Raw genomic sequence first — 17,350 nt, forward strand, 5'->3', positions numbered from 1 at the left:
TGACTTAATTATGTACATTTATACACATGCGACAATATACGTAGTATGGCGGCCAGTGACCTGTGTGAGGGAGATGGGGAAAGAAGAAAATTGAACACCCATGCCTCATTCACCACATCTTACAGACTGGATTTGCATAGACATCAAAGACAATCTATCCTTTTGCCCGCGTTAACGGACAACTGAACTGGACTGGACTGGAGACCAACCCGTACCTAACGGAGTTCAAATGTACATGTGCATCTTTGAAGCCTGGCTAGCCTTAGTAGGGTGGTCACGCTGAATATACATTCATTGACATCACGCTGAACATACATTCATGGACATCACGCTGAATATACATTCACGGACATCACGCGTTTCACCTTCCAACAAGAGCGACGAGCTGGATTGGCGTCATTGTATAAGGAGAGCAGCTTGCTTGTTCACCTTCTTTTGCGCCGAGACAAATACGGATTTACTTGTAATCTATTGGATTTGTGAGGAACGTTCGGCATTAGGGTGGGTTGGGGGCATTTCTGTTATCGTGACTGCTTGAAAGAAAAACATTTTCAGCATTAGAACAGGACACACAATGAAGTCATTAAGAAGGAAGGGCTTGCACAATGGCTACCACTGTGCTGAATCTGGCAAGAGAAGCACCAACATTTGAAAATGCTTTTCAACACTATTAGGCTGGGTGCTTCACAAAGTTTTGTTCACATTGGAGAAGTGTGAAGAATAAATAAGCAAAAATAATTGCAAATGACAGCCACTCGCGTAAGGTGGAAGTCGTCAGACTCTGTCATGTCCAATCTTTGTCGGGTGGGTTGTTGTTAACCGCAGTATCTCCACAGTTGAATACTACAAATGCAATCCCTTTTTGAATTCTTACAGGTTCTTTAAGTATTGAGGGCAAATCATTCCAAGAGTGATTTTTTTTTACACTGATCCTGCTTGCATTAACATTTTTTGACAACATGCATTTCCACAAGCCAACACGCAAAAGAGGATGCACGCTAAACATTCATCAAATCAAATGACATTGTTTTCCTTCCTTCCTTCCTTCCTTCCTTCCTTCCTTCCTTCCTTCCTTCCTTCCTTCCTTCCTTCCTTCCTTCCTTCCTTCCTTCCACATCCCTGTATATTCAGAGCAGATGAGCAAAATCCATTTTAACAGCTCATAAAGCTCCATCAGGCACTAAGAGCTTTAGGCCTGCCTATATACAGTCACTTACTATAAACACCTCGTTGCACGTGTGCGAGGGCGCTCACCTGCACACTCGTTACATTCTAATCCGAGCCTAGATACACAGTCATTAGAGGATATCAAATTTGCTGTTCTGGGTCGTCAGACGCCTGCAACGGATTTATCAATCTAGCATGCATTCCATAATCCTCACACAGGAGAAATGTTTTCAAAGGAGTTTTTCTGTGGGGGCGGAAGATGATGCAGTGCTTTGCCATGGCAAAATGAAAGGGACAAAGAAAAGTAAATTGTGTAAGGCCTCCCTCGTACATACATACATAGTCCTCACCAAAAATGCCAAGGGTGTGTCTTTAAGAGTGAATGGTACCGGCCGAGCTGTGTCCATCTCCACCGTTTCATGAATCCAGAGGGTGCGCTGGGGAATTTCTTAGGAGCCCGTGCATGAGATCGGTTTTAGCAAACACGCGGCGAGCGCCACAACGGGACGGGCAATCTGCCGTCTATAGTTTCACTTGTCATCCAACAAGAAGGAGCAGTCGAAAAATGCTGTGTGTGTATGTGTGTGGGGGGGTGTGTGTTGGATGTTAAAGTTCCTATGCACTTTCTTGTAGCTGAATCCCAGAGACATCAGAATAGGGTCCACTGTGAGCAAAGTGTAGCAAGGAGCAGCGCGAGGCTGCAAGGTCCCGGCCAGCAGATTGACGGGGAGCCTCCGATCACCCGTACCGGAGGGGGCTTGGCTGGGTTCTGCTTTGAAGCGTCCAACCCAGGCCCATTGGATCCAACTTCACCGGAGCCTTTTGTGTGTACTGTAGAATCAAAACCACAGAAAATATTCATCATTTGACAGTTCAGGACCCTATCGTCCTCATTCTTGGGTACCGTGCCGATCGATCACAGCCACCGATACCTAAGGCGAAGAGAGTCTGACGTTGAGCGTTGTTTCGTTATCGTGTTGAGTGAAACTGACTTCAAAAGATATTCGCTATTCAGTATCGAGGGGGAGCTCCAAAAGTAAATACTGGTCGGTCTGAACAAAAAAACTGATCAATCACTTGACTAACAGGTTGTTTCAATACATTTTCAGTCAACAAGAAAAGACTGCTTGATCACAAACCTCTAAAGAGGCTGAGCAAACATTGCATAAGCCTAGGAATAGGGAGGGAAATACGTATATCAAGGAGTGCCCATCCCCAAAGGATGAAGTAATGACTGGATGAAAGATTGCAGTGCATTGTGTCAACTGTTAAAAGAGCTATAATCTGCCACTGTTGGAAAATGAGGTCAGGTTTTCTGCTGATCCCACTCAATGCCAACGAGCCAAATCTCTCAAGATGGATGCAATTGTGGAATCAATCGACTGTGACCTTACTGGCGGCTGGCGTTACGAGAATACAGCTGTGACATCTCCGAAGTCCGTCCGTCTTGACAACGTTCAAGTTGACCGTGAAGAGACAGAAGCAACACACAACAAATGATTTCTTTTTCCATATCGCCACACCTCTGTTGTGCATGTGTGATAAGGGTTCGGCCGTCTCAAAAGAGAGCGAATTGTTTCCAGCATACGTTGTTTTTATTGTCCCGGCTGACAATAGACAAAGACAGCATTCATTCCAAATCTGATAGCGCTTATTGTGTTCGCTGGAACTGGGCTGCATCTCACCAGGATAGCCAAGAATAGAGAAGGTAAAATATGCACCACACAAAACGCTAAATCACTGCATGTTAGCCAGCTGGCTAATTACAGAGACAATTCCTGCCAAAAGAAGCAATCACCTTGCAGACAATCACGCTGCCAACTCGTTGAAGTGTTTATTTGCTATTAGCGAACACACGCCGCACCAAAGCTTTGTGAACTCGAACACAAATTGGAAACAATATCATTTAGCTCAGAGTGGGCCAGCCAATGCTAACTAAACCGCTCAAGACCAACTCTTGCTAACAGCTGTGAAAACTTGATGCTAAAACGACGTGATGCTATTTACACCAGAGAGAGAGAGAGAGAGAGAGAGAGAGCGAGAGCGAGAGCGAGAGCGAGAGCGAGAGAGAGAGAGAGAGAGAGAGAGATTATGCAATCAAGCATGTTGACACATCACAAGTGCAACAATTTGTTGATTGTCCTTTGACCAATCAATGAACTGCGGTGTGTTACGCTCCAGGTACCCAAGCTAATTATAGCGCTTTTATTGCTGTGTTATGTCATTTGTGATTCAACTAGATGGATGAATAATTAAGTTGACACCTGCATCAATGTAAAATCATGAAGTGTATCTGAGCAATGAAGTCCCTTAAAATATGCAAAGGTGGAAAGACAAACATCAAGGAGGCCAGGTGGATAATGGAATGTGATGTTAGCATAATGACACAATGTTAGCAGATTGAGTCATGCTTCATAGAGCTGGCTCAGATGCTAATGATGAAAATACAGGGAGGGAGGGAAAGGATGGAAAAGCAGGCGATGATGGTTAGGAGAGGAAAAACAGTAGGATTGCTTTCGAAGCAGCAGATTGAATATCCATCATCAAGGCAGATGGATTCCATCAATTCAAGGGTGTGCGATGGCACGCATATATAGTTTTGAAATTTTGCATAATTCACAGACCCGACCGACGCCTTTGACGATGAATACGGAGGCTACTGAAATAGGACAAAAGTAACCCAGGGAAGGAAGGAAGGAAGGAAGGAAGGAAGGAAGGAAGGAAGGAAGGAAGGAAGGAAGGAAGGAAGGAAGGAAGGAAGGAAGGAAGGAAGGAAGGAATATCAAATATATGTATATCAAATCAAAGATCTCAAAATCACTGGCACTATTGTATAAAGTAAAAGATCTTATAAACCAAACATAATTGTATTCCTTGTACTGCTCCTTCATACTCCCATACATTATGTACTGTGTGGAGGTGTGGGGCAACACATACAAAACAAACACAGATCCAATCTACATTCTACAAAAAAAAGCTATACGACTTGTAAATAATGTTGATTACAGAGAACCATCTAACCCTCTTTTTGTAAAACTGAATGCACTGAAATACAATGATCTAGTCGATTTTAAAACCATCCAACTCATGTACAAAATAAAAAATAATCAATTACCAAACAGTATCCAGAGGTTGTTTGAGTGGAGGGAAAGTACCTATTATTTAAGAGGAACACTTATGTTTAAAAGAGATTTGGTGAGAACAACTTTAAAGTTGCATTGTATAACAGCTAAAGGTGTGGAATTATGGAACGCCAGCAGTGACGAACTAAAGAATTGTAGTACTTTACCTCAGTTTAAAAAAAATGTATAAAGGCAAAATACTAATGGGATACTGTAGCATGCTGTGAGGTGTTTAAACTGCTTTTGTATTTATCTAAAGGAGGTGTATGTATAAGTGTGTGTATGTATAATATCTATATGTATGTATGTATGTGTATGTGTGTGTATATGTATATATATATATGTACCGTAATTTCCGGACTATAAGTCGCACTTTTTTTCATAGTTTGGGTGGGGGGGCGACTTATACTCAGGAGCGACTTATATATGTTTTATTTCACAAATTTTTACTTGAGCATTAAGACATCACTTACTTACAAGTTATAGTTGACCACTTCCCATGTTATTTTTAGTATAGTTGATCACTTCACATGCTTTTATATCTTTATCTTGAACATATTCAAAACATAAAAAATGGAGAAAACATCAAATAAAGCAATTAACACTTTAAAGCACCATATCCAAGTCCACTGTCTGCTGTATGTACACTTGCTCTATTTTTGCTCCTCTTATATTTATTATTATTATTTATTATTATTTGGCCTGTTCTCAGCTCTTTGTTTGTGTTTGTCACGTTAGCATACCTATCGTTTAGCCTGTTGTTGCTATTTAATGAATTGGAGTGACACCGATGGTTTTATAAACATGTTATTCATGTAATAGTTGTCCTTAATCACTCTATATGTTACGTCAGGCCCGTTCTCAGCTCTTTGTTTGTATTTGTCACGTTAGCATACCTATCGTTTAGCCTGTTGTTGCTATTGTTTAGCCTGTTGTTGCTCGTTCATGACTGTTTTTGGTGTGGGATTTTGTCGAATAAATTGCCCCCCAAAATGCGACTTATACTCCGGAGCGACTTCTATATGTTTTTTTCACTTTTTGGGGCATTTTATGGCTGGTGCGACTTATACTCCGGAGCGACTTATAGTCCGGAAAATACGGTATATCTTTAACATATCTGAAAATGGACAAATCTTGACGGAATCAAGCAAACGTGGTTACAAGGGGTAGAGCTAGGTAAGCCTAGGCTTCCTTCTACTCCCTTTTGAACAAATAAGATTTTTATGATAAAGTGAAAAATTATAACGCAATGTTTTTTTTTTTCTTTTCTTTCTTCTCTATTGTACTATGGAGTTTTTATTTTCAGTATTTTTACTTTCTTTTCTTGTATTTCTTTAAATGTTCGAAATAAACAAACAAACAAACAATGAGTGGCACAAACGGCGAGGCCTCGGAGATCCAGTCGCTCTCGCTTCCTCCTACAACTGACCTACATCGCTCATTTATCAATTAGTTCTGCATCCTCCCCGTCCTCACGCATACTTCCATTCCCCTTACTGTTTCTCATCATTTCCTGCAAAGAGTGTCATGCAATGCCCTACCTCACCCACTAAGCCTATTGTGGTACTTTAATTATATTACATCAAGCTATCCACAGGCTGGACACGCAGTCGAAGCGAGACACTGTAAAACTGCGCTCCTTTCATTAAAAGTTGCAAAAGAGCACTGGAAAGTTGGAGGCACGCTTTACAAACGCATAGAGCACCTCCGAGGTCTGTTGTAAAGTCTCACTTTAGACAACAGGAAATTATATCGGCACTTCATTTAGCGAGTGTGCCTGAGGGAGAAAAAGAGTTTTTTTTTCAAGGATTTCAATTTCAGCAAAAGTGATGATGTACAAACGTTTGCATGTGACCGATGGATGCAAGCGCTGGAAAGGGAGGAAGGAAGGAAGGAAGGAAGGAAGGAAGGAAGGAAGGAAGGAAGGAAGGAAGGAAGGAAGGAAGGAAGGAAGGAAGGAAGGAAGGAAGGAGCAAAAAGGTGTTGCTATGACTACGTAGGTGAAGCCGAAAGTAAGTAGGATGTAGCATAGTATTCTGTTAGAGAAAAAAAGCAATGCAACATCAATCAAATCAGATTGGTGGTTCGGTTTTACATGACGTGATAGTAGGATGTTGAATGAGAGGGAGAATATTTTCATCAAGCCGCACTCCAAAACTGTGGTTTCACTCTGCAATGGTGTACTGCAGCCTGGTAGACAGGACCACCTGTCTCGTAATAGGCTCATTTCAACAATGATTATAGGAGAGGGTGCAAAGTGTGATAACCGTCTCAAAGTCAACATCGGCCGTTTGGCAATCAGGTCTAGCGTCGGTGGGCGGGCGCTGTTGGTCAGGCATTTCCGGCACTGTCAATTGGTCACTATTTCCTCTTTTTCAATATAGAGGTGGAAAATAATGCATGGTTCTTTTTACTCCTATTCACTGATTAATCAAGAGATTGATCGATTGTCAGAATAAGCGTCAGTTTTAGCCCTTGTGCAAAATCCCCGTTCATTTGGACCACTAATGCTCCTCCAGATGGAGAGGCTGTTGTTTGGGATTTTTGGACACTCATTGGCCAAAGAGCAAGCAACAACAGCTGCTTGGAACACGCCTGGTCACAGCACCGACGACGGGCTGCACCGCCAAGAGAGGATGGATGGATGGATGGATGGATGGACGGACGGACGGATGGATGGACGGACGGACGGACGGACGAAGGGAGGAGAAAAAGGAGGATGCGGAAAAGGGGTTGAAAGGTGAGTGGGATAGACAACACAAAGATGTCTAGCAAGGAATTTTGGGGGGTAAAATGATAACCCAGAAAGACACCACATTTGTTTTACTTTCTTTTTGATTTGATCCTCCATCTGATGCTTCCATAATATGTGAAGACTTTTATCACCTTGTATTATGAAGCTATTGAACTAATAAAATGCGCAGAGACTTGGGCCAATGTGTGTTCTGTTTGCTAGTACGTCTATTTCTTTGAGTGGTTTGAGGCTCACGGCGCTCTCCCTCGGTTGAACAATAGCCGAGAAATGGCCTTACTACTCGGCAGCTTAGCAAGTGCAGCTGCTCCAAGCTGAACACTTGCAGCCATAAAAACACAAATAGCAGCATCAGCCGAGGTATTTCTTTTGTCTCCATCGCCCATTTAACGTCTGCTTCAAACTTTTTTATGTTGCAGTTTTCAGTTCCAACACCAAGTGTATTAAGAGTGCAGAGCTCCCCTAAGGCCATTGCTAAACATTTGTTTTACTCCAATGCATAATTCCTGATATATCTTCTCACACTTGATTTCTTGAAATTTGAGCCAACATATTGGGCAGGAATCTGTCAGACTTGCACATGACATTGGAGTCAACTCAAAAGAAAAACAACCTATTTGAGAGGGCTCATTTATTATAAGGTGGCATTTATATTTGACTCTGCCATGAATGGATTTGATTGCACGTGTGACAGGTTTCATCCCAGTGTCATCCCCAAAGAAATAAGTTTGGAGGTTTGATTGATAGCACATTGTGGGAATGTTGGTGGATGACAATAACTTTGCTCGACCTCCCTCATACTGCACATATTCTCCTCACTCGGTTCACTCCCTCTGCTGACCTTGAAGGTCTTCTCCCTCGGCTGGGCTTGATGGGAAACGGATGCAAACGGCGGAAGCAAAGGAGTTTGTGCTTCTTGGACGTGGACAAGGTCATTGCGTCTGCCTTATAGCGAGCGATGTGGCATTAAGATGAAAGATGTTTGACACGGTTGGACCATTTGAAAAAGCAGATTGGTGAAAATGAGCTGAAAGACCAACATACCGATGTAGACTCGCTATATGGTGAACTTCATTTGGCTATTACCTGATCATTTCATCAACTGTGCACTGAATCCTTATTTGGTACGGAACAAAATTGATGCAGGGACCATCGTCGAGCTCGTCAATGGATTTGCTTTTGTCCGTGTCCGACTATCTCTTCTGCTCAACCGTTACAAGGTGTGACCTTTCTGAAATGTTGGCTTGTGAGAGCAACAGCCTCTCTGTTTCGGCTAAAGAACAAAACAAAAAAAAGCCGAGCGGTGTAAGGTTTCTCGCCTCCTTTTAAGTGGATGCGCGTCTTGAAGTCGGAGCTCTGAGCGAGACTATCTATAACGGAATGTCAAGGGAGGCCATTTTGATTGAAGCGGTTGGTTTACGTACACTGGACACAGGGCAGACTGTCAATGTGACGGTTGAAAGTCCCTAACTCATCAAAAAATACTTTTTTTTTTTTTTTTCCGAAAGGTATCATAGGTATTCTTTTGTAATCATTTCGATGCCAGTTAATGTGCTGGAGTTTTTCGCTCTGTTCATTTAACTGGAAACTATTTTACTGATCACTGGCAAGACTGGAAGTTGGTCACAAACCGAGGGTGCCTGGTGGATTGGTTTTTCCATTTTTGAGGTATGTAGCCCAGCATTGGTGCCAATAACAACTTTCACCAAAATATAGGAACTCAGACAGACTGGGATCCAAACAATCACGGGGTACCTACTTCACTTGGTTTGCATCGAAAATAAATGAAGTGAAAGGTCATGAAAACACTTTGGTATCAAAATTACTTTCTTTTAAGAACATTGCTGGCGGCAAAGTGGACCTGCACAGACAGAACTATGACCAGACTCCATGCTCTTTTATTTTGGCTCACAAGCATGCAAACATTTAACATTCCACAGATGGGTAGCCAAAACTCATTTAACTCTTAACTCACAAACACTAATCAAAGCTGTTAAAGGTAAAGGATGCTTTGACACTGTTCATTAGGGGCCATCCATCTGTGTGCTCACTGTCTACGTGGTTTTATGCTAACTAGGGGCGACCTCATCCTCTCGAACGAACCACCTGATTTTGTACTTTAAAGCAAAACTGATGTGTCTTAGAAAGTTCCATCTGGTTCACAGGGGACATAAGACTGGTGGCCCCATGGGCACTGGATGGGCCACTCAAGGGGCAGAAAGGGGCCAGTGATGGGGCACGCATCCAAGCCTAGCAACAGGCATGGCTGCACAGACACTCCAGAGCAGGGGTCGCTGCGACGGAATCTGCTCAGTGCCATACTCGAGCATTGGAGTCTTTGGCAGGATTAGGATTTACTCCCTTATGCAAACACACTTACACATAGAGAAACAAAAAGCAAAGGAGGCCCTGGGGGTGGGGTGGGGTGGGGGGGATGGATGGATGGATGGATGGATGGATGGATGGATGGATGGATGGATGGATGGATGGATGGACGGACGGACGGACGGACGGACGGACGGACGGACGGACGGACGGACGGACGGACGGATCGATGGATCGATGGATGGATCGATGGATGGACTGTGACGTCCACCAGTCAATACAACAGATTCTTTAAATGGAGAAAAACAGTCAAAGGTTTTTAGGCAAGAGAAATGGGTTGAAACAACACACTTACAGTATATTGCATCCTCCAAACTCTGCCACTTTGCATTCCCCTCCTATTTCAATGATATGACAAGAATCCACACCTCACACGCCATATGCCTAAGTACTTTGGCAAGTGCTAGTTTGTTCTTTCAGACAGACATGCGTGAAGGATACGGCTATAAACTGGCTCTACTTTAGTGAGTCTCGATAGTCATTAGGGTCCTGCCTGCCTGCCTGCCTGCCTGCCTGCCTGCCTGCCTGCCTGCCTGCCTGCCTGCCTGCCTGCCTGCCTGCCTGCCTGCCTGCCTGCCTGCCTGCCTGCCTGCCTGCCTGCCTGCCTGCCTGCCTGCCTGCCTGCCTGCCTGCCTGCCTGCCTGCCTGCCTGCCTGCCTGCCTGCCTGCCTGCCTGCCTGCCTGCCTGCCTGCCTGCCTGCCTGCCTGCCTGCCTGCCTGCCTGCCTGCCTGCCTGCCTGCCTGCCTGCCTGCCTGCCTGCCTGCCTGCCTGCCTGCCTGCCTGCCTGCCTGCCTGCCTGCCTGCCTGCCTGCCTGCCTGCCTGCCTGCCTGCCTGCCTGCCTGCCTGCCTGCCTGCCTGCCTGCCTGCCTGCCTGCCTGCCTGCCTGCCTGCCTGCCTGCCTGCCTGCCTGCCTGCCTGCCTGCCTGCCTGCCTGCCTGCCTGCCTGCCTGCCTGCCTGCCTGCCTGCCTGCCTGCCTGCCTGCCTGCCTGCCTGCCTGCCTGCCTGCCTGCCTGCCTGCCTGCCTGCCTGCCTGCCTGCCTGCCTGCCTGCCTGCCTGCCTGCCTGCCTGCCTGCCTGCCTGCCTGCCTGCCTGCCTGCCTGCCTGCCTGCCTGCCTGCCTGCCTGCCTGCCTGCCTGCCTGCCTGCCTGCCTGCCTGCCTGCCTGCCTGCCTGCCTGCCTGCCTGCCTGCCTGCCTGCCTGCCTGCCTGCCTGCCTGCCTGCCTGCCTGCCTGCCTGCCTGCCTGCCTGCCTGCCTGCCTGCCTGCCTGCCTGCCTGCCTGCCTGCCTGCCTGCCTGCCTGCCTGCCTGCCTGCCTGCCTGCCTGCCTGCCTGCCTGCCTGCCTGCCTGCCTGCCTGCCTGCCTGCCTGCCTGCCTGCCTGCCTGCCTGCCTGCCTGCCTGCCTGCCTGCCTGCCTGCCTGCCTGCCTGCCTGCCTGCCTGCCTGCCTGCCTGCCTGCCTGCCTGCCTGCCTGCCTGCCTGCCTGCCTGCCTGCCTGCCTGCCTGCCTGCCTGCCTGCCTGCCTGCCTGCCTGCCTGCCTGCCTGCCTGCCTGCCTGCCTGCCTGCCTGCCTGCCTGCCTGCCTGCCTGCCTGCCTGCCTGCCTGCCTGCCTGCCTGCCTGCCTGCCTGCCTGCCTGCCTGCCTGCCTGCCTGCCTGCCTGCCTGCCTGCCTGCCTGCCTGCCTGCCTGCCTGCCTGCCTGCCTGCCTGCCTGCCTGCCTGCCTGCCTGCCTGCCTGCCTGCCTGCCTGCCTGCCTGCCTGCCTGCCTGCCTGCCTGCCTGCCTGCCTGCCTGCCTGCCTGCCTGCCTGCCTGCCTGCCTGCCTGCCTGCCTGCCTGCCTGCCTGCCTGCCTGCCTGCCTGCCTGCCTGCCTGCCTGCCTGCCTGCCTGCCTGCCTGCCTGCCTGCCTGCCTGCCTGCCTGCCTGCCTGCCTGCCTGCCTGCCTGCCTGCCTGCCTGCCTGCCTGCCTGCCTGCCTGCCTGCCTGCCTGCCTGCCTGCCTGCCTGCCTGCCTGCCTGCCTGCCTGCCTGCCTGCCTGCCTGCCTGCCTGCCTGCCTGCCTGCCTGCCTGCCTGCCTGCCTGCCTGCCTGCCTGCCTGCCTGCCTGCCTGCCTGCCTGCCTGCCTGCCTGCCTGCCTGCCTGCCTGCCTGCCTGCCTGCCTGCCTGCCTGCCTGCCTGCCTGCCTGCCTGCCTGCCTGCCTGCCTGCCTGCCTGCCTGCCTGCCTGCCTGCCTGCCTGCCTGCCTGCCTGCCTGCCTGCCTGCCTGCCTGCCTGCCTGCCTGCCTGCCTGCCTGCCTGCCTGCCTGCCTGCCTGCCTGCCTGCCTGCCTGCCTGCCTGCCTGCCTGCCTGCCTGCCTGCCTGCCTGCCTGCCTGCCTGCCTGCCTGCCTGCCTGCCTGCCTGCCTGCCTGCCTGCCTGCCTGCCTGCCTGCCTGCCTGCCTGCCTGCCTGCCTGCCTGCCTGCCTGCCTGCCTGCCTGCCTGCCTGCCTGCCTGCCTGCCTGCCTGCCTGCCTGCCTGCCTGCCTGCCTGCCTGCCTGCCTGCCTGCCTGCCTGCCTGCCTGCCTGCCTGCCTGCCTGCCTGCCTGCCTGCCTGCCTGCCTGCCTGCCTGCCTGCCTGCCTGCCTGCCTGCCTGCCTGCCTGCCTGCCTGCCTGCCTGCCTGCTCAGTAATACACCACCGCAAGAGCCTCCCGCACTGAGGTGAGAAGGTGCAAATGGTGTGAAGTCCTTGTGCGATAAGTCTCCGATGAATTCAACTGATTTAACTTAGTTCTGTTCTCATCTTCAAAGTGTTCGTAAATCACAAGGCTTGGAGGGAGGGAGGAAAAAGTTGGGCTGTGATGTTATAAATGTTTTATTTTGAGGGGGTGAGTTGCCTGCTTTGATGTCATCTCTTGCATATCAGACTTTTCCAATCAAATCTCAAAGCAGCTTCCTTCCATATGAGATTTTGGAGGACTTAGCAAGAGGTCTGCAGGACTTAGAGTGGAGTATCTATCACCCAACATTGATTCCATGTTGTTTACTAGACTAAAACCCATGTACATGAATGTTAAAGAATGACTAACATGCGTTGACTGGTCAGGTCTCGCCTATCCGGCAGGCAGGCAGGCAGGCAGGCCGGCCTGAAAGTCCACCCAGCTAATTGCAGCATGACTTACAGATTTAATCCTAAGACTTTAATGACCTTTCAATCGTTTAATGAAGGGACTGTAGCATTACTTGGATGCAAACATATTCAGGATACAAGTCAATGCAGCAAGTCAATACTTAACTTGGCTCATTGATGCCACATTGCATGAATCGACCACGCATGCAGTGCTAATGTGAAAATAATTCAAATATCTATTTAGGCCTATTCGGAGTTGCAAAGAAACAAGTTGACTTCCAAAGACAATTCCACCTTAAAGTCAAAGTCAAAGCCTCCTTTATTGTCAATACCTCCGCATGTCAAGACACACAAAGAGATCGAAATTACGTTTCTCACTATCCCAGGGTAACAAGACAGAGTTCACAACGCACATACAAGTAAACAACACAGGAAAAATAAAACAAGAAGATGAACAATAAGAGTGATAGCACGCTAGCCGCTCCGGATGCACAGCAGAGTCCGGAAAGATGACAGTCAACATGGCGTTTTCACTCATCCTCACTCACCTGGTCTGTATTTAAGTCAAACAGGCTGAGACATGGTTCAGGTTCATCCTTAGACTGTGATTTTGAATATCACTGGAATGTCTTTTGCTTGCTTATGCTTTTATTTGTTCAGTATTATGTTACAACAGTAACAAAGGCTTGTGTGGAGCTTGGGCTGTGCTCAACAGGCTCAGGCTGAGGTTGCTGCTGCTTCAGCTTTCTCAATCCAAAAACCCTGCAGCCAATTCAGAGGATGGCCATTAACTCATTCACTACTCCCATTGACGTCAAAGATATGAACTGGGCTAGCAGCGTTGAACGAGTTCATAACGGAGCGCCAACGAAACCCTCACTGAGTAGCTGCATCTGGTCAAGTCTCTGAGGAGAAAATATTTCACAGTTGAAAAGTTGAGTCGATGCCTGACAAGTGGCAAAGTGTATTAGGGTGTAACGTCAGACAATAAAATTCAAGTTCAATCCACTAAAGTCACATCTCACACCGTGTTTATGAGTCTAGAATGCAAGCTAACCATCTTCCAAATGTAACCTACTTGGAAACTTCCTCTTGTAATGCAATAGTCTTGCTAAATGAGCCCATTTTCAGAGCACTACCTTCTGAGTGCTTCTTGTTTCAAAGAAGTATTCCAAATCCTGACTCCTTGTTATCAATTTCACAAATGTATCAGGTAGTAACTCTTAACAAATCCTTTGCTTTATGACCTGTTGCCACTGAGATTCTTGGTGAGAGTCCCCAAGGAGTGCTGCAGGGGCTCAATCATAAAGGCTTCACTGACACTGCTTAGAAAGGAAATGATGATGTTGGCTAATGAGAACCATTATGCTTTGATGACTGTGCACCTAGGGAGCCCTTCCAGCTCAAATCCTCTCTCAGTGCCATAAAACCACAGGGCAGAGTGTGCCAAGCCATGACGGACAAAAAAAAAAAAAAAAAAAGGGGGAGACCACTGCAAGGCAAGATGGAGGGCGATATAAAAACAATGGAGGTGGCTAGCCGGGCAAAAACTTGGATAGAGCAGAGTCATTACGGTAAGATATAGCAGGGACTGCAAACAGGAGATTTGGAGATCTGACATAAGTCAACTATTCCTCCCATATCCACCTGCGGACCAGACCCTCGTCCTCGTCCTCGTCCTCTTCCTCTTCCTTCCCGAGCAAAGCTGCCTTCTTGAAGCTTGCTCTACCCCGGAGCATCAATTCTTGGGCCCTTAAGCTCCACATGAAAGTTTAAGGGAAATGGCAATCCTAACCGTAATATCCATATCAGGCAATACATCTGCTGGCCAGCTGACTCCTAAGCACACCAGTCCCGAAGGGTTTGGCTCACTCGGACCTGGTGGCTCAGGAGTCAGCCGGTGACGGCACAGGTTCCAAACTCGAGTGATGAGCTAACGCAAATAAATCGTTTGGAGTCTTTTTTCGAAAAGAGTAGAAAAGCCACACCAGAGAACTACAGAAGACGAGCTCATAGTAATGGCAAGGGTGAGGAAAGCTACGGTTCACTGCAGATTCACGGATTTATTCTCCCGCCGGTGGCCACAACAGCTCTTAATGTGCAGGCCTTGCCACATAAAGTACATTAACATGTCTCCAGGCAATAGCATGTAGGGGGTGAATCATGATTAAGCAAGAGAGGCATCATGCTATGTGACTACTGGACATGCAAATTGGGAAAACAATGGCAATTTGCCTTTCAAACTTTTATATGTATGCTGTACGTATGTGTTTAGGTAGAATTGTTGCAACACAAAGAGGCAAATGTATGCATTTAGTCTTGCTCATGTTTTGATTGCACCAGCCAAGAGCTGCTTGGGGTCATAATGTGTTTTGATTCATTTAGTTCAGCCTGAACACACCAAATATTGGACTTCTCCAGAAAAAGGGAAAAGTAATGATTTCATATACGGATCGTATCATTTATTTATTGCAATCTATTTCGTCATTATTCATCAATGAATTTCAAAGGGAAAGGGATATTAATACTTTGAGTCACCAGTGCGGTCACAAGATCCAAAAGATCTGGGACATTTAAATAAAAAAAAACAAAAAACCGTACACTGCACTTTATACACGTTTGACTTTTGTCAACTGTTTACTCTTTGCAGGCGTCCTTGTGCCACCAGAAATGTCTGTATAAATGTATTTATAGCCCTTTATTTTATTTCATTGACATTCTAAGTGCAGTACATTGTAAGAGTATGCAAGCCATTTAGTCATTCTTTTTCTTACCAGTTCCATTCTATCAGTGGTTTACTGCATTATGAAAACAGGTCCATAAAGTGCAAGGTGCATATTCTATTCTTCTTTTGGCTTTTACAGCAAACACATTCTTAGCAGTCAAGATGGCATGCTGAAATACCAGTGTGCACTATGTTGTGGGTGACAACACATACGACACTGTTTTTCATGATATTGATTCTGCCGCATTTATCACAGCTGAGCGTGGATGAAGAGACGGCGCAGAGGGAGTTTGAAGCTGCAGGTGCATTATGAGCCCTGTGAGATGTGGCTATATATATATATATATATATATATATATATATATATATATATATACACATTAAAAAAAAAAAACCTTTTCCTCACCCCCCGTGGGTGGTCTCTTTTTCCCTTCAAGCTCGGGTCCTCTACCAGAGGCCTGGGAGCTTGAGGGTTCTACGCAGTATGTTTGCTGTTCCAACGTTTCCTGGGATCTGTTTCAGCCACTCCTCCATGTTGGGGGTTACGGCCCCTAGTGCTCCAATGACCACAGGTACCACTGAAGTCTTCACTCTCCAGGCCTTCTCCAGCTCTTCTCTGAGGCCTTGATATTTCTCAAGTTTCTCATGTTCCTTTTTCCTAATGTTACCATCATTTGGGATGGCTATGTCAACCACAACGGCTTTCCTCTGCTCTTTGTCCACCACCACAATGTCCGGTTGGTTCGCCATTACCATTCTGTCTGTCTGGATCTGGAAGTCCCAGAGGATCTTGGCTTGGTCATTCTCTACCACCTTTGGAGGTGTTTCCCACTTGGATCTTGGGACTTCCAGTCCATACTCTGCACAGATGTTCCTGTACACTATTCCAGCTACTTGGTTATGGCGCTCCCTGTATGCTTTACCTGCCAGCATCTTACACCCTGCAGTTATGTGCTGGATTGTTTCAGGACCTTCTTTGCACAATCTACACCCTATATGTAAATCATTAGCCTGTGAAGTGCAACTGATTATAGCAGCTAGGGAAAATGTGACAAATCTGCACACTTAGTATGCAGGAGGTCCAACAATGTGCTGGCCATCTTCTCAGTGAGACTTGCAGCATTTATCACATCTAAGTGATAAAGGAGACAGTGAGTCTGCTCTCTGTAGATTAGTCATGTTCATTAGTTTGCTAATGAAGTCTCTCTTGCCAGAACAATGGGCAGACATGCCCCCTTTCAATATGGACCTCGGGAGTTTGTCACAGCAAACAGATGGAAAGGAAAAATGACTCTCCAATCTAAAAAAAAACAAAACAAATGACCCCAAACTTTTCTAAAAGATGAACAATAGTATTTAAGTCATGTGTTGGATTCAAAACTGAATGAATGGACATTCCAATATGTCTTCAACATTGTAAACCCTTTAGAAGATTTTGCAAGACAGATAATACTGATTTACAAAATTGGTTTAAAAAGACTTCACTTTGAGGTCGAGTATCACCAAGCCTTCATTTTTAGTTTTCATTTTTTAGTCATCAACAAAAAAGGGGCAATCAAATTTCTAAAAATAACATTTTATAAAATGTTGGCTCAACGTTTTACTGGCCTCACCGCACTATTGATTTATACTTTGCACACCGACTAAAGTTTTTTTTCCGTAAATCTCACACGGTGGCTTGGATTGATTCCTCACCGGCGATAGAGCTCGAAGAAAGGCCAGCGTGTTTTATCCATATGGCAACAAGGACAACGTGGAACTGGCGGTGTAACAGATATACGTACATTGTTCCATGCTCAAACTATTGCCAGTTTGGTCATCAAGGAAATTTCTTTGGTGAGGAAATTCACAAGAATTGTTCATTTTGATGACAGTGATTTTTAAACGTGATTTAATTCTCTACTAATCAACTCTGATCTTACTCGTTAGTGGATTAGACTGTGGTAGTAGAAAAGAAAGGCAACGCAAGCCCGAACAACACCCACCACACGTCATTTCATGTTCATCCAAAAGACTTGTTGTGTCAAGTTGTGAAGGCACTCCTGGGAGGCGTCAGGGTGTGTTTTTGACACACAAGTCCATGCAAAT

At 46.7% G+C, this 17,350-nt stretch overlaps 1 protein-coding gene across 4 annotated transcripts in view; it reads right to left on the minus strand.

Annotated features, from left to right (window-relative positions):
* gpc5c (glypican 5c) overlaps positions 1–17,350 on the minus strand; it is a 117,327-nt gene continuing 99,977 nt past the window's right edge. For all 4 annotated transcript variants that reach the window (XM_068648656.1, XM_049746845.2, XM_068648655.1 and 1 more), the window contains one exon: positions 1–1,998. In XM_068648656.1, the coding sequence (XP_068504757.1) occupies positions 1,817–1,998 (182 nt within the window). In that variant the 3' untranslated portion in view covers positions 1–1,816. The remainder of the gene's footprint in view (positions 1,999–17,350) is intronic.

Source organism: Syngnathus scovelli, chromosome 17, assembly GCF_024217435.2.
Source record: "Syngnathus scovelli strain Florida chromosome 17, RoL_Ssco_1.2, whole genome shotgun sequence".
NCBI lineage: Eukaryota > Metazoa > Chordata > Actinopteri > Syngnathiformes > Syngnathidae > Syngnathus > Syngnathus scovelli.